The 22,586-nt window shown below is 35.3% G+C and overlaps 2 protein-coding genes across 2 annotated transcripts in view; both read right to left on the bottom strand.

Annotated features, from left to right (window-relative positions):
• Nucleotides 1–22,586, bottom strand: part of LOC110462945 (nephrin-like) — a 42,821-nt gene that overhangs the window by 6,831 nt on the left and 13,404 nt on the right. Inside the window, exons 4-13 of the mRNA XM_021517220.1 lie at nt 21,586–21,879; nt 19,986–20,291; nt 17,999–18,262; nt 15,541–15,579; nt 5,812–6,093; nt 3,924–4,247; nt 2,211–2,495; nt 1,856–1,984; nt 817–850; nt 27–118 (exon numbers count right to left, since the gene is read on the bottom strand). Coding sequence (XP_021372895.1) covers nt 27–118; nt 817–850; nt 1,856–1,984; nt 2,211–2,495; nt 3,924–4,247; nt 5,812–6,093; nt 15,541–15,579; nt 17,999–18,262; nt 19,986–20,291; nt 21,586–21,879 — 2,049 coding nt within the window. The remainder of the gene's footprint in view (nt 1–26; nt 119–816; nt 851–1,855; nt 1,985–2,210; nt 2,496–3,923; nt 4,248–5,811; nt 6,094–15,540; nt 15,580–17,998; nt 18,263–19,985; nt 20,292–21,585; nt 21,880–22,586) is intronic.
• Nucleotides 6,217–10,354, bottom strand: LOC110462951. Its single transcript, XM_021517232.1, has 4 exons — nt 9,328–10,354; nt 8,538–8,629; nt 7,290–7,323; nt 6,217–7,094 (listed from the first exon to the last, which is right to left on the bottom strand). The coding sequence occupies exons 1-4, from the start codon at nt 9,393–9,395 to the stop codon at nt 6,959–6,961; spliced, it is 330 nt and encodes a 109-aa protein (XP_021372907.1). The 5' UTR covers nt 9,396–10,354; the 3' UTR covers nt 6,217–6,958.

The raw sequence follows: 22,586 nt of genomic DNA, 5'->3' as shown, positions 1-22,586 counted from the left end.
CTACTGGTACAATGTCGTGCGTATACCTTCGTAGTGCTCAGCCGTCAAAGCGTTGTTGATCTGTTCATACGTTGAGGGTGGTTCTCGTTCATTTCGGTTTATTTGATCATATTGATTTCTGCAAATATATATATGACGTTGTTTTAAGATATGTTCGTTGTTTTTATTAGAATTGTAGGTGGATATAAAGTTTGAAAAAGAAATATCGGTTATCACAAATTAATGGGTTCTTTTGTTTGTAGAATGCATATTGATTTGATAGTATGAGATACATGCTCAATCAGTTGTTATTGATTTAATTAATTTTGTTCAACTACAGTTTTAGCATCAAATGATTATCTGCCAGAAATCTGACAGTTTGTGGAGATTAGGTAGCTCACCAAGCGACATTGACTGCGTTATGACATAAGTATCACTGAGCTTATTATTACATATCCAACGTCAGTTGTGTGGATCATTACAAACACTAACTCTAAATAATGATAATGACGTATACATTTGATCTTGCTTATCACAAAAGAATATCATTCAGCGCGTATATATACCTGAGAAAAATAAAACAAAACACCTAAGACTAAATTTCGCTAGTATTTTCGCCACAAATCTTAAGATTTATATTTATTGCATTGTAATATCATGGACATGCATGGCACATATAAGACGTCAAAAATAATGACGTCATATACGTTGTAATATATTTATATCAAATATGTCACATCAGATAAGACATTGATTATCAGTAGACAATCTTATAATTATAACAAATGTAAATCATATTTCGAATAAAATTATAATGAGTGTATATATTATACTTACTCATCTCTTCTCGTCTGCATTTCAACAACACTTGCTGAAGAAGAATTAATTTTAGATACTATAATCATAACATAAGATCTTATTTTTTATTGAAATTTTCTGCAACATTGTTGCCACTATTTTCACGTAAACTGGTCCCGGTTTCATGAACGTTCCTTTACTTTAAGGAGCACCTTAAAGCTGGTTTTCCTCAAACTGAAGGAGACCCTTTAGCTAAAATAAAATTCCGTTTCACAAATCTTCCTTAACTTAAATCCTCCCTTACATTAACGGAACCCCCACGACAACCCGGACGTTCATTGCTAAGGTGCTCCTAAAAACAAAAACTGACTAAGACATTTTCATATTAAGCGGAAACGATATCGGCGATTGTGACAAACAATAATAAGTCAGAATCTGTAAATATGTACGTCTCTGGTGGAGCGCAAATCTGAATTCCAATACCCGATGCAAACAATAGTGATAATTATTTCCCACCTGTAAGTACCACGTCATGCATCAGGTATGAATAAGTAGACTACGTAAAATGACTGGAAAACAAACAACGTACTTATTAAATGCCTCCTTGGACCAATCCCTAATTTTTGTCGTCCGGTTGACCCACCGATCAGTAAAAAAAAATACCAGGAAAAAATCAAGAAGGACGACGATCTCGTTCAAGGAAAACAATCTCCTTTCCCCCTTTATCCAGACTTACCACAGCAGTTCAATAAATTAGAAGAAATTAAGCAGTCAGAGATATCATGGGGCCTACCACAGCCGCAAAAAGACGTCGTTTGTTTACATTGGTTTCTGTACTTTTCTGATAAAAAAAGTTCTATTAAGGCCGCCTAGATTGGGAAAAATGTTAATGGAACTTCCTTAGTTAAGTTGATAAAGGTTCACGGAATGCATTTTTCAAGAAATCTTAGCTAAGGGATTTATTTTTATAACGAAATTAACACACAAAATGGTGAAAAGATAAAAAAAAAGTATACTATTTGCAGTATAATTCGAACAAATGAGAATAATTTAATGATAACGTATAAATTACTTCAACCTTTTTTGCTGACCACCATTCGTCTGCGTACCGCTACAAAGACAACTGTCATGATAACAATGGCAGAAAATCCTCCAAAAGTTCCTCCTAAAATTGCACCAATATCTGCAGCTTGTTCAATGGTTATCGCTTTATGAAACATAAAAATAAAATGTTTGTAATCTTCAAGGGTCAACAAAATTATGTACGATATTTAAGAAATTGAAAAACCAATGTTAACGTACATCAACACATACAGAAACTGACATAAACATTGAGGCTGGCGATAGCTTCTTCATTTACATTTCAAATAGTAACATCTTAACAGAAGCTTTTATAGTTTAATGGTCAAGGTACTGTGGAGAAGAACACTTACAAATAGTAGACGTGTTTGTAAATATGACACTACTCGAACCAAAGCTGTTGACGGCAGACAAACGGATTCTGTAAAACTTGTTTTCGTTCAGGTTTTCTATCTTGGCAGATTCCATGGTTTTACTGTGCGGTATGGGGGCCAACTTTATCCAGTCTGAAACTCCTGTAGCATATTCTACAATGAACTGCTGTGGAAAACCACCATCAAATCCGGCAGTCCACTCCATCCTGATACTATTTACAGCTCGTTCTGTTACTTGCAGATCTGTAGGTGCATCAGGTGGGCCTGTGAAATGGTATCCATTATAAGTAGTTGGTAACATCAGCATCATGAGAATATTTTTGACTGGAAACGCGCGGCAGAAAATGCAACTTTTGAATAACTGTTTAACTCAAAAAGGCGATAATTAATTAGGAAAGAATGATTAATACAAAATATTTCCCAAAAATGACAATTCAAATTTAATCTTAAGATATATTCGTATATTTGCTTGAAAAAATATTAAATTGAGATAAGAGATCTTGTGATTTTATGAACAAGACGTCCTTTGGCTTATAGTGAATAGATAGATAGTCGATGGAGATAATCCAATTTAATGTCTGGGGATGCTTGATAACCATCAAGACCTTCTCATACATTTCCTATGTTTTAAAGACGAAATACTAGGCAAGCAATCACGCTTCTGTTTCACTCGTTTGTTCTACGGATACCACAAACAAGTGTTATTACTAGGATACGGAACTGCCTATTGGATGAACAACGTCTTATATCGGTTGGTAAACCAAACCATTATCCAACTTCTTACTACAATTCCAAGTACCATTATACCATTATACCGTTGATTACAATATGACGCCATTACAAAAACGTTATCTTGTGGTACCAAAACAAATTGGTATTTTTTCATTGATCGAAACGTTTATTGCCTTATCACAAGACGACGCGAATTGAGTCCCGAAAGAAATCGTGTCTTGTTACCGAAAAGACCTAACACCGTAGATGGGTGACTTGTGGTGAAAACAACGCCAAGATGAAATATAATGAGGATGAAATCGTTAGAGTCATTGTTTTGAACTGAACTGAAATCAAGGGCGATAAAGACTCATCTACGTCAGCCGTTTTTTCTTTCTTTAGCTACAACATGTCTAACAGGGACGGCTTACTACTTAACTGTACAATAAGCGGGGGCAATTTCGATGTCCGTGAACTTTCCCTTCCCTGATGGTAACAGTTCACAGTACATTTGGTATTAAATAGAATACTTGGTTGATTTCGACTGTTGGCAGACAAACATACAACACATAATGTACAGGGATTCAAGTTGATGAAGATCACTAACCAGGTTTATGGAACCCATTATGATATCAATGGAAAAATGCAATTTGCTTGTGTAATATGAATATCGATATTTTACGCTCATAAATATGTCTTGTAGTTTTGTTGGCACTAGCCTGGTTCTTGATTCGAATACGGAGCATTGGACGCCTCCATGTAAATGTCTTCCTTTGTTCGTTTTGTCGAATTTGAATTCGAGTTATGGTTCTGTTTACACTACGATATACTTTTTGTGTTTTGGTCCACAAGATATGTTAAAATAATTGTCAAAGTAGCAAGGCCTTTAATGGTGAAACATATATAATACGTGTTCTCCATAACACCAGAATTCGTTACTAAAGGTATACTCTACAGCTTTTACTTGGGATGGAAATTTACCTGCTGCTTTAAGGTAAAATTCAAACTGTTGAACTCCCACTTCGTTGGTCACTTGGAGTGTGTAGTTACCAAAGTCTTCCTGTTGTAGAGTCTGGACGCTGATCTCTGTAGTGAATCCACCAACTGTTATGTTTGTACCATGGACTGTCAGAGAGACATTGGTTGGGACGGTGTTCAGCACAAACCGGTTACTGACTACTGACCGATTCCTGGAAAGTTCCACCTTACTGAGACCACTAGTACTGTAGAAGGGGATCAGTATGTTTATAGACGTTTCCTTTTGTCCTGGAAACACTGAAGTTTTGATACCATACACTGGTGGAGCTACAAATGAAGAATAGCTCTGATGTAAAAAAATATATAATAAATAAAAATGTTGAGTAATACATTGGACCCAATATCAAAACGAAATCTTGGTAATCCTCGAATTCCCGCGGCATAGAATGAAAATCAAGTCATTTTCTAAGTCCTAGACCTAAGTAATAATCCTTTATCCCAGAAAAATGACCCTCTGCTCGGCCTTTGATTCATATTCATCATATTTGACAACTGCATTAATTATTTGTCTGTTAAGGTCAACAGTTTAATCAGTTGAAAATCCGTCACTGTGGTAAATATATCACCGGAACAAACTTGATGCCAAACATGTATTACAAATATAATTATCCCAGATTTGTGTCCGCTGACATATTTGAACCGTGTAACGTAAATCATAGGATTGCTGTCATTTCTGTTAATCCAATATTGATTCTTGTTTTTACTCCAAGTCAGCTTCAATGCAATTATACTGACTTACATAACCAATATTCAAAAGCATAAACTTATTCAGCTATCAAAGTTTTGTTTTCTATGCACAAAACAATGGACAGACATGTCTCATGCAAATAGATGGAAAGGACATGTACAGCGGGATAATCAAACAATGCACCACGACAGATCATGTGAAAAAAACTACATGTATAATTGTCAAAAAACGCTCTTCTAATGATTCCCCTTTTCATTTCGTTTTTATATATAACTTAAGTTAAAACCTTGTTGTCTTTTCACGTAAAACAATTCTTTCATTGCTGTACAGTCAAATGACACAGTGAAAAATGGGACAAGCGATTGTTATTGGCCTTGCCATAGAATTTACAGAGAAAAATGAATAAAAAACAGAACACATTTTATGTTAAAATGTAAAACTACAGTTTTTATAAAAGAACATTCGCAATATCAAGATGATTATTCGTATAAGAAACATTTTGAATGTTTTAAAACGCTACATACCTATGATATAAATGACAAATATGATCTTACGAACTGAAGTAATCATCTTTTCAGTGTTAAGTCAGTTTTTAGTTAAGGTATATTCTTTCTTCCCTACACTAGTAACACTCTTTACCTATTATGCCCTATATCACGTTTGTCTCCTCCCTTCATCCATTTACGAAATATTCAAATCTATTGGCTCTGGTATGCCTAATATGGATTCGTGTTGATGACTGAATGATAGACGACGTACCGCAACAAATAACACAACACACATACTCCAAGGTAGTCTTGATCTGAGAAGACGGTGTTATAAGGTAATAACACCTTTGACTTCTGCTACATTATCATCGGGCACTTTCTCTTGATAACTCGGATGATTGGCATTAATTATAGAGAGCTAAGACTCATTTGCGTGGTATTTTTTGTTAGTTTTAAAACCGTGTTTACTTTGATAAGGGGTCGACCTAATATATTTGTACAAACAAAAGCGAATATAGAGGAGAATGAAAAAATGTTATGTGATCTAGAAAAGAATTTGAAATCATAAAAACATTATCTTAAACGAACGATGAAAAAAAGACAAATCGCCTACGCATTGTTTGTAATTCGGAAAGGCAAATTAAAATATACACACCTTTTACATTGAAGAACTCTGTCCGACTAAACACCAACTGGCCGTTCATGCCAAGTACTCCGTTTTCCACACTACATACATAGTAACCAGTATCCTGGTATCTGGTGTCTAGACCAGGGTCAGGAATTGTCAGCACAGACTCACGACCAATGGTCACTCCATCAAGTTCACGAATCAACTGACCATACACAGATATATGCTGCCATTTCAAAAATGTGAAAGATCGAGGATTCCCATCAGGTGAACATCTCAAATGTCTAGTGGCAGAGTCGTCATCATAGGNTGTAGATATTTTATGATAAATAAAATATTTGTAGGGTTGATTAGAATTGTTTCTGACCATTATTTCACTGTTGTAATAGTTTTGAACGGTGCCACACACTCAAAAGATATGAAAGTGTTGAATTTGACAAAAAATCAATTTTTCGGTATTTTTTACAAAATATTCCCCGGTTTATCGGAATTATTAGATTTTCTTAAAATCACCTCTACATAGTGATATAACCATTATGTAAAACTTTCATTGAGTTCTGCCGACTAATTGTGAAAGGGTGGAGCCTCCTTAATTCGGCGATACATATGTTGTACGCGATACGGATTTTATTCTATAAAGGACGGTATCATTTATGACAAAATTGATTTCTATAATTTGAAATGGACTAGAATTTTATTTTCGACCAACATAACGAACGATATATGCCATGATATTAGTAAAGACAAATATATTGTTAAGGTTCCTTGCATAGCGTTGTCTGCAAAACAAATATATTGTTGATCGATTTCTCTTTTGGCGATAATAATCAAACTGACAGTTGTTCATCAGTGATACAGACCCGTTCACTTTGAACGAAGCGTTTGCGTAGCACTTGCGTACCGTTTGCGTAGCACTTGCTTAGTGTTTGTGTTTCCTGTTTCTGCTCAAAACACTGTAATTAAATATCTACATGTAGTACCAGAGTGTAACAATTGTACAGACTTGCCAGTCTGCTTCTGATATAAGCTGGTCAGGAGTAACATAGCAATGCCAATGATCTGCCTAGCATCAAAGCTACCTACAAGGGTTTGGGTGAAAATTATGTGCAGTCAACAGAGAAGATCAAAGATAAGAAAATTATCAATGTTCACCGTGTCGCTGGCAACGTTATAGTTATCCTTTAAGGTCCAACCAAAATTTCGGAAAAAATAGATAAATAATGATAATAGATGAGTTATTACCTGTCTGCGCTTTACTGAGGTCATCATAAACGTTTTGGTCAGATCGTTCTCGTAGCACCTCGTATACACTGTGTAAATAAATATGTGCGATAGTGGGAAAAAATTAAGATATATTTGAATATGACTATGTCTATAATCAGGTATATAAGTTTATGTTTTAATTTCCATCGATTTTCCTAAAATGATATAAGAAGCATAAGATAGTAGGTAGTACAACATGTATACAAATCATATTTGATAGTATATCGTAAATAAAAACTCACCGTTGCTGTTCCGCACTATCAACGGGTGATGTATCTGAAACAAATGTTTTATTTCCATTATTATACAATACATGTACTGAAAAAAAGCAGATGATTCAAATCTTGCCTAGTCGCCATATCTGCATCGATGGAGATATTGTTCTGGTAAATGTAGTATGCGGATACCTAGGCTTGTAACATCATGGCGGTAAAGCTATTCTTCAACAAGATAACGCGTTAGAGTGTTCGAGTCGCGTCAACAGGACCTTGTCTGTAGCAAAGCAATGTTCCTGTGTTGTATTATTGGTCATGTAAATTACCCGACTTGTCACTCACAGAGCACGTTTATAGCATTCTTGTATGAAGCCTTGTATGAGGAAATGTAAAAATAAGCCGTCTTATTTGCAGTACCTAACCCAGGCATCGACTGGTGAAAAGGAAAACAACCCCACTTACTTAGTCTATCGGTTTACCAGTTCAATATGGCGTCGATGCAACTCATTGTATAACTGAGTATGTATAAATCATATGCATCCCCTATTAAATGGCAACCGATACATATTAAAAATATTTGAGGTTGCCGATACCTTTCTCATAATTTTAGAAATATTTGAACCGCTTTACACACCCATTTTTCACATTAATACAAAAAGAATCTAGCCATCAGCAAAACTTCTCTAGCCGTTAAAAGACATCATTTCAATGGAAATTAAAAAAAGGACTTTTTTTCCAAAACTATTCAAGGAAATATGTATATCTCTTCCTTGATATATTTTAGCAAATCCTTTCTATTGCATTTGTTCCGGTTTCTTGTTCAGGAAAAACACATAAGTATACATTTAATATAAAATAGTCATTATTACAATGTGACGACATGATGATCGATGTTATCGATATTTGATAAATCAATGGAGATTTTCGTTTGGTTATTGAACTGAAAAGTGTTGTATATAAAATTCGTGAAAAATCTATCCACAACACAAAAATACCTCTAAACTTCCCTGGATCACCTACATTTTCATCGAGGTGTGTATGGAAAGAAAATGAAAGAAAACAAAGCATCGTACATGTTATGAACGAAGAAACATCCACATATTATCTACGGGAGTAACAATTGATTTATGAACAAACAGGTAGGATGATGCTGAGGAAGGGTATACACGGAACCAACATCTAAGCACACACAAAATAATTTGAAGATATGATTTGCAATATCCCAAAATGATACTCTAGCAATAATTTGCTACTGGTACAATGTCGTGCGTATACCTTCGTAGTGCTCAGCCGTCAAAGCGTTGTTGATCTGTTCATACGTTGAGGGTGGTTCTCGTTCATTTCGGTTTATTTGATCATATTGATTTCTGCAAATATATATATGACGTTGTTTTAAGATATGTTCGTTGTTTTTATTAGAATTGTAGGTGGATATAAAGTTTGAAAAAGAAATATCGGTTATCACAAATTAATGGGTTCTTTTGTTTGTAGAATGCATATTGATTTGATAGTATGAGATACATGCTCAATCAGTTGTTATTGATTTAATTAATTTTGTTCAACTACAGTTTTAGCATCAAATGATTATCTGCCAGAAATCTGACAGTTTGTGGAGATTAGGTAGCTCACCAAGCGACATTGACTGCGTTATGACATAAGTATCACTGAGCTTATTATTACATATCCAACGTCAGTTGTGTGGATCATTACAAACACTAACTCTAAATAATGATAATGACGTATACATTTGATCTTGCTTATCACAAAAGAATATCATTCAGCGCGTATATATACCTGAGAAAAATAAAACAAAACACCTAAGACTAAATTTCGCTAGTATTTTCGCCACAAATCTTAAGATTTATATTTATTGCATTGTAATATCATGGACATGCATGGCACATATAAGACGTCAAAAATAATGACGTCATATACGTTGTAATATATTTATATCAAATATGTCACATCAGATAAGACATTGATTATCAGTAGACAATCTTATAATTATAACAAATGTAAATCATATTTCGAATAAAATTATAATGAGTGTATATATTATACTTACTCATCTCTTCTCGTCTGCATTTCAACAACACTTGCTGAAGAAGAATTAATTTTAGATACTATAATCATAACATAAGATCTTATTTTTTATTGAAATTTTCTGCAACATTGTTGCCACTATTTTCACGTAAACTGGTCCCGGTTTCATGAACGTTCCTTTACTTTAAGGAGCACCTTAAAGCTGGTTTTCCTCAAACTGAAGGAGACCCTTTAGCTAAAATAAAATTCCGTTTCACAAATCTTCCTTAACTTAAATCCTCCCTTACATTAACGGAACCCCCACGACAACCCGGACGTTCATTGCTAAGGTGCTCCTAAAAACAAAAACTGACTAAGACATTTTCATATTAAGCGGAAACGATATCGGCGATTGTGACAAACAATAATAAGTCAGAATCTGTAAATATGTACGTCTCTGGTGGAGCGCAAATCTGAATTCCAATACCCGATGCAAACAATAGTGATAATTATTTCCCACCTGTAAGTACCACGTCATGCATCAGGTATGAATAAGTAGACTACGTAAAATGACTGGAAAACAAACAACGTACTTATTAAATGCCTCCTTGGACCAATCCCTAATTTTTGTCGTCCGGTTGACCCACCGATCAGTAAAAAAAAATACCAGGAAAAAATCAAGAAGGACGACGATCTCGTTCAAGGAAAACAATCTCCTTTCCCCCTTTATCCAGACTTACCACAGCAGTTCAATAAATTAGAAGAAATTAAGCAGTCAGAGATATCATGGGGCCTACCACAGCCGCAAAAAGACGTCGTTTGTTTACATTGGTTTCTGTACTTTTCTGATAAAAAAAGTTCTATTAAGGCCGCCTAGATTGGGAAAAATGTTAATGGAACTTCCTTAGTTAAGTTGATAAAGGTTCACGGAATGCATTTTTCAAGAAATCTTAGCTAAGGGATTTATTTTTATAACGAAATTAACACACAAAATGGTGAAAAGATAAAAAAAAAGTATACTATTTGCAGTATAATTCGAACAAATGAGAATAATTTAATGATAACGTATAAATTACTTCAACCTTTTTTGCTGACCACCATTCGTCTGCGTACCGCTACAAAGACAACTGTCATGATAACAATGGCAGAAAATCCTCCAAAAGTTCCTCCTAAAATTGCACCAATATCTGCAGCTTGTTCAATGGTTATCGCTTTATGAAACATAAAAATAAAATGTTTGTAATCTTCAAGGGTCAACAAAATTATGTACGATATTTAAGAAATTGAAAAACCAATGTTAACGTACATCAACACATACAGAAACTGACATAAACATTGAGGCTGGCGATAGCTTCTTCATTTACATTTCAAATAGTAACATCTTAACAGAAGCTTTTATAGTTTAATGGTCAAGGTACTGTGGAGAAGAACACTTACAAATAGTAGACGTGTTTGTAAATATGACACTACTCGAACCAAAGCTGTTGACGGCAGACAAACGGATTCTGTAAAACTTGTTTTCGTTCAGGTTTTCTATCTTGGCAGATTCCATGGTTTTACTGTGCGGTATGGGGGCCAACTTTATCCAGTCTGAAACTCCTGTAGCATATTCTACAATGAACTGCTGTGGAAAACCACCATCAAATCCGGCAGTCCACTCCATCCTGATACTATTTACAGCTCGTTCTGTTACTTGCAGATCTGTAGGTGCATCAGGTGGGCCTGTGAAATGGTATCCATTATAAGTAGTTGGTAACATCAGCATCATGAGAATATTTTTGACTGGAAACGCGCGGCAGAAAATGCAACTTTTGAATAACTGTTTAACTCAAAAAGGCGATAATTAATTAGGAAAGAATGATTAATACAAAATATTTCCCAAAAATGACAATTCAAATTTAATCTTAAGATATATTCGTATATTTGCTTGAAAAAATATTAAATTGAGATAAGAGATCTTGTGATTTTATGAACAAGACGTCCTTTGGCTTATAGTGAATAGATAGATAGTCGATGGAGATAATCCAATTTAATGTCTGGGGATGCTTGATAACCATCAAGACCTTCTCATACATTTCCTATGTTTTAAAGACGAAATACTAGGCAAGCAATCACGCTTCTGTTTCACTCGTTTGTTCTACGGATACCACAAACAAGTGTTATTACTAGGATACGGAACTGCCTATTGGATGAACAACGTCTTATATCGGTTGGTAAACCAAACCATTATCCAACTTCTTACTACAATTCCAAGTACCATTATACCATTATACCGTTGATTACAATATGACGCCATTACAAAAACGTTATCTTGTGGTACCAAAACAAATTGGTATTTTTTCATTGATCGAAACGTTTATTGCCTTATCACAAGACGACGCGAATTGAGTCCCGAAAGAAATCGTGTCTTGTTACCGAAAAGACCTAACACCGTAGATGGGTGACTTGTGGTGAAAACAACGCCAAGATGAAATATAATGAGGATGAAATCGTTAGAGTCATTGTTTTGAACTGAACTGAAATCAAGGGCGATAAAGACTCATCTACGTCAGCCGTTTTTTCTTTCTTTAGCTACAACATGTCTAACAGGGACGGCTTACTACTTAACTGTACAATAAGCGGGGGCAATTTCGATGTCCGTGAACTTTCCCTTCCCTGATGGTAACAGTTCACAGTACATTTGGTATTAAATAGAATACTTGGTTGATTTCGACTGTTGGCAGACAAACATACAACACATAATGTACAGGGATTCAAGTTGATGAAGATCACTAACCAGGTTTATGGAACCCATTATGATATCAATGGAAAAATGCAATTTGCTTGTGTAATATGAATATCGATATTTTACGCTCATAAATATGTCTTGTAGTTTTGTTGGCACTAGCCTGGTTCTTGATTCGAATACGGAGCATTGGACGCCTCCATGTAAATGTCTTCCTTTGTTCGTTTTGTCGAATTTGAATTCGAGTTATGGTTCTGTTTACACTACGATATACTTTTTGTGTTTTGGTCCACAAGATATGTTAAAATAATTGTCAAAGTAGCAAGGCCTTTAATGGTGAAACATATATAATACGTGTTCTCCATAACACCAGAATTCGTTACTAAAGGTATACTCTACAGCTTTTACTTGGGATGGAAATTTACCTGCTGCTTTAAGGTAAAATTCAAACTGTTGAACTCCCACTTCGTTGGTCACTTGGAGTGTGTAGTTACCAAAGTCTTCCTGTTGTAGAGTCTGGACGCTGATCTCTGTAGTGAATCCACCAACTGTTATGTTTGTACCATGGACTGTCAGAGAGACATTGGTTGGGACGGTGTTCAGCACAAACCGGTTACTGACTACTGACCGATTCCTGGAAAGTTCCACCTTACTGAGACCACTAGTACTGTAGAAGGGGATCAGTATGTTTATAGACGTTTCCTTTTGTCCTGGAAACACTGAAGTTTTGATACCATACACTGGTGGAGCTACAAATGAAGAATAGCTCTGATGTAAAAAAATATATAATAAATAAAAATGTTGAGTAATACATTGGACCCAATATCAAAACGAAATCTTGGTAATCCTCGAATTCCCGCGGCATAGAATGAAAATCAAGTCATTTTCTAAGTCCTAGACCTAAGTAATAATCCTTTATCCCAGAAAAATGACCCTCTGCTCGGCCTTTGATTCATATTCATCATATTTGACAACTGCATTAATTATTTGTCTGTTAAGGTCAACAGTTTAATCAGTTGAAAATCCGTCACTGTGGTAAATATATCACCGGAACAAACTTGATGCCAAACATGTATTACAAATATAATTATCCCAGATTTGTGTCCGCTGACATATTTGAACCGTGTAACGTAAATCATAGGATTGCTGTCATTTCTGTTAATCCAATATTGATTCTTGTTTTTACTCCAAGTCAGCTTCAATGCAATTATACTGACTTACATAACCAATATTCAAAAGCATAAACTTATTCAGCTATCAAAGTTTTGTTTTCTATGCACAAAACAATGGACAGACATGTCTCATGCAAATAGATGGAAAGGACATGTACAGCGGGATAATCAAACAATGCACCACGACAGATCATGTGAAAAAAACTACATGTATAATTGTCAAAAAACGCTCTTCTAATGATTCCCCTTTTCATTTCGTTTTTATATATAACTTAAGTTAAAACCTTGTTGTCTTTTCACGTAAAACAATTCTTTCATTGCTGTACAGTCAAATGACACAGTGAAAAATGGGACAAGCGATTGTTATTGGCCTTGCCATAGAATTTACAGAGAAAAATGAATAAAAAACAGAACACATTTTATGTTAAAATGTAAAACTACAGTTTTTATAAAAGAACATTCGCAATATCAAGATGATTATTCGTATAAGAAACATTTTGAATGTTTTAAAACGCTACATACCTATGATATAAATGACAAATATGATCTTACGAACTGAAGTAATCATCTTTTCAGTGTTAAGTCAGTTTTTAGTTAAGGTATATTCTTTCTTCCCTACACTAGTAACACTCTTTACCTATTANTAAACAGATGTGATATTACAGACAGATAATGTTATTGAATGTGATGGTCATCTGGTCAGGGGGATCTGTGTGATAAACAGAAGTGATAATACAGACAGATAATGATATTGTATGTGATGATCATCTGATCAGGAGGATCTGTGTGATAAACAGAAGTGATATTACAGAGAGATAATGTTATTGCATGTGATGGTCATCTGATCAGGAGGATCTGTGTGATAAACAGATGTGATATTACGGACAGAGAATGTTATTGTATTTGATGGTCATGTGGTCAGGGGGATCGGTGTGATAAACAGACGTGATATTACAGACAGATAATGTTATTGAATGTGATGGTCATCTGGTCAGGGGGATCGTTGTGATAAACAGAAGTGACAATACAGACAGATAATGTTATTTTATGTGATGGTCATCTGGTCAGGAGGTTCTGTGTGATAAACAGAAGTGATAATACAGACCGATATTATTATTGTATGTGATGGTCATCTGGTCAGGTGGATCTGTGTGATAAACATATGTGATATTACAGACAGATAATGTAATTGTATGTAATGGTCATCTGGTCAGGAGGATCTGTGTGAGAAACAGAAGTGATAATACAGACAGATAATGATATTGTATGTGATGGTCATCTGGTCAGGTGGATCTGTGTGATAAACATATGTGATATTACAGACAGATAATGTAATTGTATGTAATGGTCATCTGGTCAGGAGGATCTGCGTGATAAACAGATGTGATATTACAGACAGAGGATGTTATTGTATTTGATGGTCATGTGTTCAGGGGGATCTGTGTGATAAACAGAAGTGATCTTACAGAGAGATAATGTTATTGCATATGATGGTCATCTGATCAGGAGGATCTGTGTGATAAACAAAGTGACAATACAGACAGATAATGTTATTTTATGTGATGGTCATCTGGTCAGGAGAATCTGTGTGATAAACAGAAGTGATAATACAGCCAGATAATGTTATTGTATGTGATAGTCATCTGGTCAGGAGGATCTGTGTGATAAACAGATGTGATATTACAGACAGAGAATGTTATTGTATTTGATGGTCATGTGGTCAGGGGGATCTGTGTGATAAACAGACGTGATATTACAGACAGATAATGTTAATGTATGTGATTGTCATGTGGTCAGGGGGATCTGTGTGATAAACAGACGTGATAATACAGACAGATAATGTTATTGTATGTGATGGTCATCTGGTCAGGGGGATCTGTGCGATAAACAGAGGTGACAATACAGACAGATAGTGTTAGTGTATGTGATGGTCATCTGGTCAGGTGGATCTGTGTGATAAACAGACGTGATATTACAGACAGATAATGTTAATGTATGTGATGGTCATGTGGTCAGGGGGATATGTGTGATAAACAGATGTGATATTACAGACAGATAATGTTATTGTATGTGATGGTCATCTGGTCGGGTGGATCTGTGTGATAAACAGATGTGATATTACAGACAGATAATGTTATTGTATGTGATGGTCATCTGGTCAGGGGGATCTGTGTGATAAACAGATGTGATATTACAGACAGATAATGTTATTGTATGTGATGGTCATCTGGTCAGGGGGATCTGTGTGATAAACAGAGGTGACAATACAGACAGATAGTGTTAGTGTATGTGATGGTCATCTGGTCAGGGGGTTCTTTGTGATAAACAGAAGTGACAATACAGACAGATAATGTTATTATAATGTTATTGTATGTGATGGTCATCTGGTCAGGAGGATCTGTGTGATAAACAGAAGTGATAATACACACAGATAATGTTATTGTATGTGATGGTCATCTGATCAGGAGGATGATAATGTTAATGTATGTGATGGTCATGTGGTCAGGGGGATATGTGTGCTAAACAGATGTGATATTACAGACAGATAATGATATTGTATGTGATGGTCATCTGGTCGGGTGGATCTGTGTGATAAACAGATGTGATTTTACAGACAGATAATGATATTGTATGTGATGGTCATCTGGTCGGGTGGATCTGTGTGATAAACAGATGTGATATTACAGACAGATAATGATATTGTATGTGATGGTCATCTGATCAGGGGGATCTGTGTGATAAACAGAAGTGATATTACAGACAGATAATGTTATTGTATGTGATGGTCATCTGGTCAGGGGGATCTGTGTGATAAACAGAAGTGATATTACAGACAGATAATGTTATTGTATGTGATGGTCATCTGGTCAGGGGAGTCTGTGAGATAAACAGATGTGATATTACAGACAGATAATGATATTGTATGTGATGGTCATCTGATCAGGGGGATCTGTGTGATAAACAGAAGAGATATTACAGACAGATAATGTTATTGTATGTGATGGTCATCTAGTCAGGGGATCTGTTTGATAAACAGAAGTGACAATACAGACAGATAATGTTATTGTATGTGATGGTCATCTAGTCAGGGGGATCTGTGTGTTAAACAGAAGTGTTGATACACAAACTTTTTCTAAGGTTGTAGAAGGCAAGAATCGCACGTACAAGTATGCAAATTGACTTTGTTAGTGTTTTTGTTTTCCTATTTGTGGTAATGAAACATTATTCTTCGTTAAATTAGATAGATTAAAGGGAAATAAAGAATGATATTTCCTTGTATAAAAGGAAATGATTTTTATATGCATGCTGTTAAAATCTGTTAAGTAAATTATACTGAATATAAGTTGTTTGAGCATACATAAAGCAACAATGAATCAATTATATTTAAATGCATCACTTTATCTCATTTGTACATATACAATACAGAAGAACCATGTTTTTAATTCAAATGATGAACTATTCAACACTAAGATGAATAACTTTTTAAACCACTAAACAAAGTCTGGTAAATAATAAAAGTAGGTGATTTTTTGTACAATTAGTTGTCAGCAATATTAAACAATATATTTGTAAGTCTCTTCTACAAATAGCTTGTGTTCAGGTGTTCATGTAATGCAGTTCTGTGGAAAATAAGACACTAGTTTATTGCGTCATTTTGTATTTAAAGGCAGTACACTATGTGCATAGTAAAGGAATATTACTGGTTGCAAAAATAGGTGGATCAAATGCTATTCTTTAAGTCAATTTATAAAATTCGGTGAGATGTATAAACTGATCTGTTGTGTATAACATTCAATTGCTAGTATTCTAAAGGCATCATGTTGAAGGTATTTTGACATTTAAGTCTCAGAAATGTGAAAGCTGATTTATTTAGAAGGATAATTAGAGTTCTTGGAACAATTTTATTCAAAGGTTGAGTGCTTGTTCTAAAAAATGCAAAGTATGTATAATAAACGGTTTGACATCTGGTCAGGGTGATTTGTATGATAGAAATATGGTTCAGGATAATTTGTATGATACACAGAAGGTCATCAGGTCAAAGTGATATGTATGATAAACGTATACTTAAGGGGTCAGGGTGATCTGTAAGATAAACTGATGGTCGTCTTGTCAGGATGATCTGTATGGTAAACAGCTGGTCATCCTGTCAGGGTTATAGCTGTGCTGAACATCAAATAAGATATTATTAAGCATTGAACTGATTTGAGTTGGTATTTATTGCCAATATGAATGCCAACTTGACATGGCGAATTCAGTGAAGCGCACTTCATAACAGAATTGCCTATATCCAGTTGCCTATGGATGCCTATTAAAACATTTGGATTCCTAACTTTTAATTACTTTTATTATCATTATTAATTTATTTAGGAACTTGTATTTATCGTATAAGCCTGATATGAATAAAACAGCTATCTGTCCAGAGTGGGTCAGGGGTATCCAACGTAATACTTAGGACGTAATAACAATGATGACGTCAACAATGTCAAGGCTATTAGGTGGTTAATATACATGTATTCCGTCTTTGTGTATTGCAGTTATCTGCTCTTGTGAGCAGGTATTGATTGTTACGTCATTGGTTTGGTTGAGAAAATTACGTCGTTTTCTCAAACATTGATGACGTTACTCTCACAAATAGATGACGTAACAATCAATACATGCTCACAAGAGCAGATAACTCTGCAATATGAAAACACGGAATAGTCTAATGATACACATTGGCAGTTAGAGTAATGCACTTATGTAATGTTGTTTTTGTTTATAATCATTAGTGTATTGCTCTGTTCCCTTATACATTGTATACTATATATGATACTTACAGTGAACAGTGATGTCAATATCTAACATGTTGGTTTTCTGTGAGTTCGTAGCTGTACAGCGGTATGTGCCATCGTCGTGTCTACTGACAGATGGTATCACAAGGACACCGTTGGTCTGTGTTGTCCCTGGTGACGGCTGACTTCTGGGGCTGGACCAGAACTCACTGCTGTCGGGGTAACTGTCTACGTCACATGTAATTGTGAGTTGTCGACCCTCTATGACAGGTGATGAGGGGGAACTTGCCACGGTGATGTAAGGTTGGTCTGAAATCGAAGATAGTTTGGTCTGCATTCAGTGTCCCCAAAACTAAATGAAAATGATAGGCTACTATGTCTGAAATAACCAAAACTGCTCTACTTTAACTTGGTTATTTTTGATTTGTTAATGGGGGTTTTTAACGCAAAGATGTTAACGCTAGGATTGGGGTGGGGTGGGTGGGGTGGGGGTAGTGCCACAGTAATGTATGGCTGGTCTGAAATGGACAGCACTTATACATTCAATGTGGTAAAACAATAAACAAATATGATCATATGTCCGACACGAACAAATAACATGAGTTTGTAATCACGTGTGCTTCCTCTATCAGTAAAGCATTATTGTTTTATAGATATTTTAACATCGTTATTTCTACCATTAGCATATCATAAGATGTATGATACAGTGTATTTTCATTTGCATCCATTCCGAAATTATATTTGTGTTATCACACGTGCGTGGCTTACTTTCATTTTCAAGATACAATGTAGCAAAATCTGCTTAGGAATTTCTGAATTCCCGAGCTTAACAGTGATCTTGTCACTTTTAGTGCTGTGCCAAGATTCATAATACTTCATTTGTTTCATCAAGCTAGTGATCCTCCATTTTGTTGAAGTTCTTATAATAAATGAGTTTTCTGCACCTTCACCTCTATTTTAACAGTAAGGGGTTTTACATTAGTGCAGACCAGTTTGGACTTTAAATTATTCTTCCCCTAGCATCACTGATGGGTTCTGGAAGAGTGCCTGCAACAGGTGCTTGGTACAGTGTTATTCATATTTGGCATACCTTATGAATATAAAATGAATCATGATTTAAACCACTTGTGTGCATCTTATCACTTTACAGATACTTCCGTTCCTCCAATACTTTATGAAATAGAAGAAAGAGTAAAAGCAACAAAAAGAACCTATAAGAAGTCGTTTTAGCATTTTGATACATTAGGCTATTGATACCAAGTGACTTTGACCATGAGCCAATGTCGTTTCAATTTGACAATTTTTGTGAAATATAAATAGAAAACAGAAACTTCTGAAATATTAATATCCTGGATGGTAATTTAAAAAAAAAAACACATACGAAATTTTGTTAAAATAAGTTTCATCACATGATAGACCACGGACAACAAATTTATTTGAATAAATGGCAAAACAGTGTTAAGTTTACCTCGCTCAGTAATGTTTCGTATAGTTTTCAGTGGTCTTTCAACGTGTTACCTATACCGATTATGCTGAACCCCCCACATTATTATAATTATTTCTAAAACCAGCCAGGTGAGCGATATCTATCTCAATAGTTAATCCAGTAAATATATATATATATGTTGAACGGAGTTGTTTCTATGGCTTCATGTTTAATATAGATGTAACCGATTTGCGTTCATACCGGCATGAAAATGAAAAAAACGCCGTTCCATTCATATATTTACATTTTTACTATAGAATAATTGTTTATTTGATTTACTGCGTTTTGTATATGCGTCGTCCTTCAAACGATATTTGTGGAACAGCCCTATTAAAACAAAATTGGCTCCAATAATTAACCGAAGTAATTTCAGGTTTAACGCATGGGCATTCTCCATGTTATCCGAAGCAAACCACGTGTTACGTCACGAAAGTATTTGCTTTCATATTCAAATGGAATGCATTTATGCTTGCAATGTTCGTTTATACATGCCTGAACCAAAAAGTGGACCATGCATGTCAAACTTATGTTAACTAAACAACTTACACAACACAGTAAGGGTAGTTGTGGCACTGACATGACGACTTCTGTCTGGTGACGTTACGACACAGGTAATGACAACACCGTCATCGTATCGGGACAGATGTGTGGACCATGTCTGGGACGTCCTCTTTCCGTTGTATACACCATCGAACTCCAATACTGATGACGTCACGGGGAGATCCCTAGATCCATTCATCCAGGTGTAGGTTGGGACAGGATTAGACTCGTTTGACAAACACACCAAATTCATGGAAGTAGTTTCTGTAAGTTGTCCACTAATCCCAGAAAAGTGTACCTCATCTGGACCAACTGGCAAATGAAACAAACCATACTTAACTGAGCATGCTAGTAATGTTATCAGTTTAAAATAGTTACAGTTTGTAATATTGTCACAGTAAACTGTTTGTATAGTGATGACATAAGTTGCTGTCACTGCTACCATGGAAACAGAATGGTATTTTCAATGATTCAGTAGGAATGGTACTGTAGGAGTGTGACAGAATACCTGTATTATAAAGAGTCAGAGGCATCATTTAAAATGTGTTGATTTTTTTCCGTTAAAAAGTAAAAGTATATTTAAGCGGTAAACTATGAAATAATGAACGTTAACAAACCTTTGAAATATGGCAGTCTGGTGACGACGTATAGAGTCGTATGTAGGTTTGTTAGATAGAAACATTTTACCTGTGTCAAGTTTAGGTGAGAATGTACGCTTTTTAGATATCGTATAGATTTATTACGACCATATTTGGAAAGAATAGATAAGAGTATGACATACCAAATGTATACTTAATGTTAAACGTGCTTGGCTATGTCAGATACCGACCTTGACCAAAATATAAATTTAACGATGCCACGTATCATATTTAAAAGACGTCACGTTTAGGAAAGTCGGCCGATATTGTATTTAACATTTGAACAAACACATTTGTATAAATGCACTCTTTAGTCAAGATCTAGAGTAGGATATATCCCAAATTTGGGGTTACCAAGTACACATGAGTTGAATAGAGTTATCCCTGACGATTGTTCCACGTGTCCCATGCTCATCTTGATTCTGCATAGGTAATAGGGTTGTTTCCCTTGATTAAACACGATTATAACAAGATCCTTTGTCATTCAGTCAATTATATGTAATGTCTTAGATTCTTATTGCAGAAACATGGTCATGTTTAGAAAAAAGTCGCTTATTCTAATCTGAATAAATAAATGAAGAACATATAATATGTTTATGTTTGAATCTCATAATAAAGCCAAGAAGCTGGGAAGAAATTTACAATTTATAGTAAACAACACGAAACTTAGGTGAAAAAGTGTTAAAAGGTAAATTTCAGAGAACTTATAGTTCGGAAAAAGCGTAAAACGTACAGGATAACAACCTTGGACGATAGTTATTATTATCTGGAACACTCTAAGAGGATGGAATGATTTAGACAATATGCAACTTCTTAAATTTTGTAATATGTAAAATGGGCTTAACTCGCATAAACACCCCCAGAGAGATAGACGAACATTCTTGTTCAGTAAACCCACCCACCTCATTCAGGAGGATATAAACTAACATCAGATTCTGGGGAATACAACAACCACCCGTTACACTTACACAATACCACGAACGTCTCATTGAGTGACCTTAGGTAACTGTTGGCCGGATGTCTGGACACACAGGTACACGTCAGTCCATTATACGTCCTGTTCACAGACACCAGGACACGGGAAGTGATCGTTGTTGTGTCACTACTCTCTGTTGGGGTCGTCCCACTACACACACCAGACCAGGTAAGTGTGGCCAGAGGTTTGCCTCCAGTCTGTTGACACGTCAGTGTTACTGACACGCCCTCTGTCAGAGTCGTAGTGGGCGGGTCTCTGGTCAGGATTGGGTCAGTCTGTGGTTCCCCTGAGGACAATTATGTTAAACAAATCAAGCAAAACATGACCATGTCCCTGTTGTTATCTCAAATTATAACATGTTCGGCCACAATAACTATGTGCTTTTTTATATATTATATCTTTGTCATGCCACTTTATTCCAAAATAAAACAAATGCGAAACTTAACGTCCCAGAGATTAGTTATACAAAATGAGTCAATATTGGCACCCTAAGAAAATGTTACTAAGGTAAGTATTAAAAAAAGCACGGGTTATTGTGAAACAAACCAGTAAATATGTTTACCAATAATAGAATAAGTAGAAACTTATGAAACATTGTTTTGATATTTCATAAAGAGTCATGAAGTAATCCAAAATACCTAATAAATGCAATTTACAACATAATCCGAAGTAGGCAATGAATAAATACAATTTACACTAGAACCATTAACCTTAAAACGCGCTATCATGTATTCAACTTTTGACAATTGACTAATGCTTATCAAACACTGTCCGACATATCTAACTTGTGACCACTGACACTAGGACTAATACTAATACCACACTGTACAACATATCTAACTTGTGACCACTGACACTAGGACTAATACTTATAACACACTGTACAACATATCTCACTTGTGACCACTGACACTAGAACTAATACTTATAACACACTGTACAACATATCTCACTTGTGACCACTGACACTAGAACTAATACTTATAACACACT

Source organism: Mizuhopecten yessoensis, unplaced genomic scaffold (genome assembly GCF_002113885.1).
Source record: "Mizuhopecten yessoensis strain PY_sf001 unplaced genomic scaffold, ASM211388v2 scaffold1471, whole genome shotgun sequence".
Taxonomy (NCBI): domain Eukaryota; kingdom Metazoa; phylum Mollusca; class Bivalvia; order Pectinida; family Pectinidae; genus Mizuhopecten; species Mizuhopecten yessoensis.
The sequence above is the reverse complement of the archived record's forward strand: the minus strand, read 5'-3'. Positions and strand labels throughout refer to the sequence as shown.

Coding starts and splice junctions, on each gene's coding strand:
- LOC110462951 (XM_021517232.1), bottom strand. CDS start 9,395: ATGATTATAGTATCTAAAATTAATTCTTCTTCAGCAAGTGTTGTTGAA. Junction 8,630..9,327: donor ATGCAGACGAGAAGAGATGA/GTAAGTATAATA, acceptor ATATATTTGCAG/AAATCAATATGATCAAATAA. Junction 7,095..7,289: donor GATAGTGCGGAACAGCAACG/GTGAGTTTTTAT, acceptor TTATTTACACAG/TGTATACGAGGTGCTACGAG.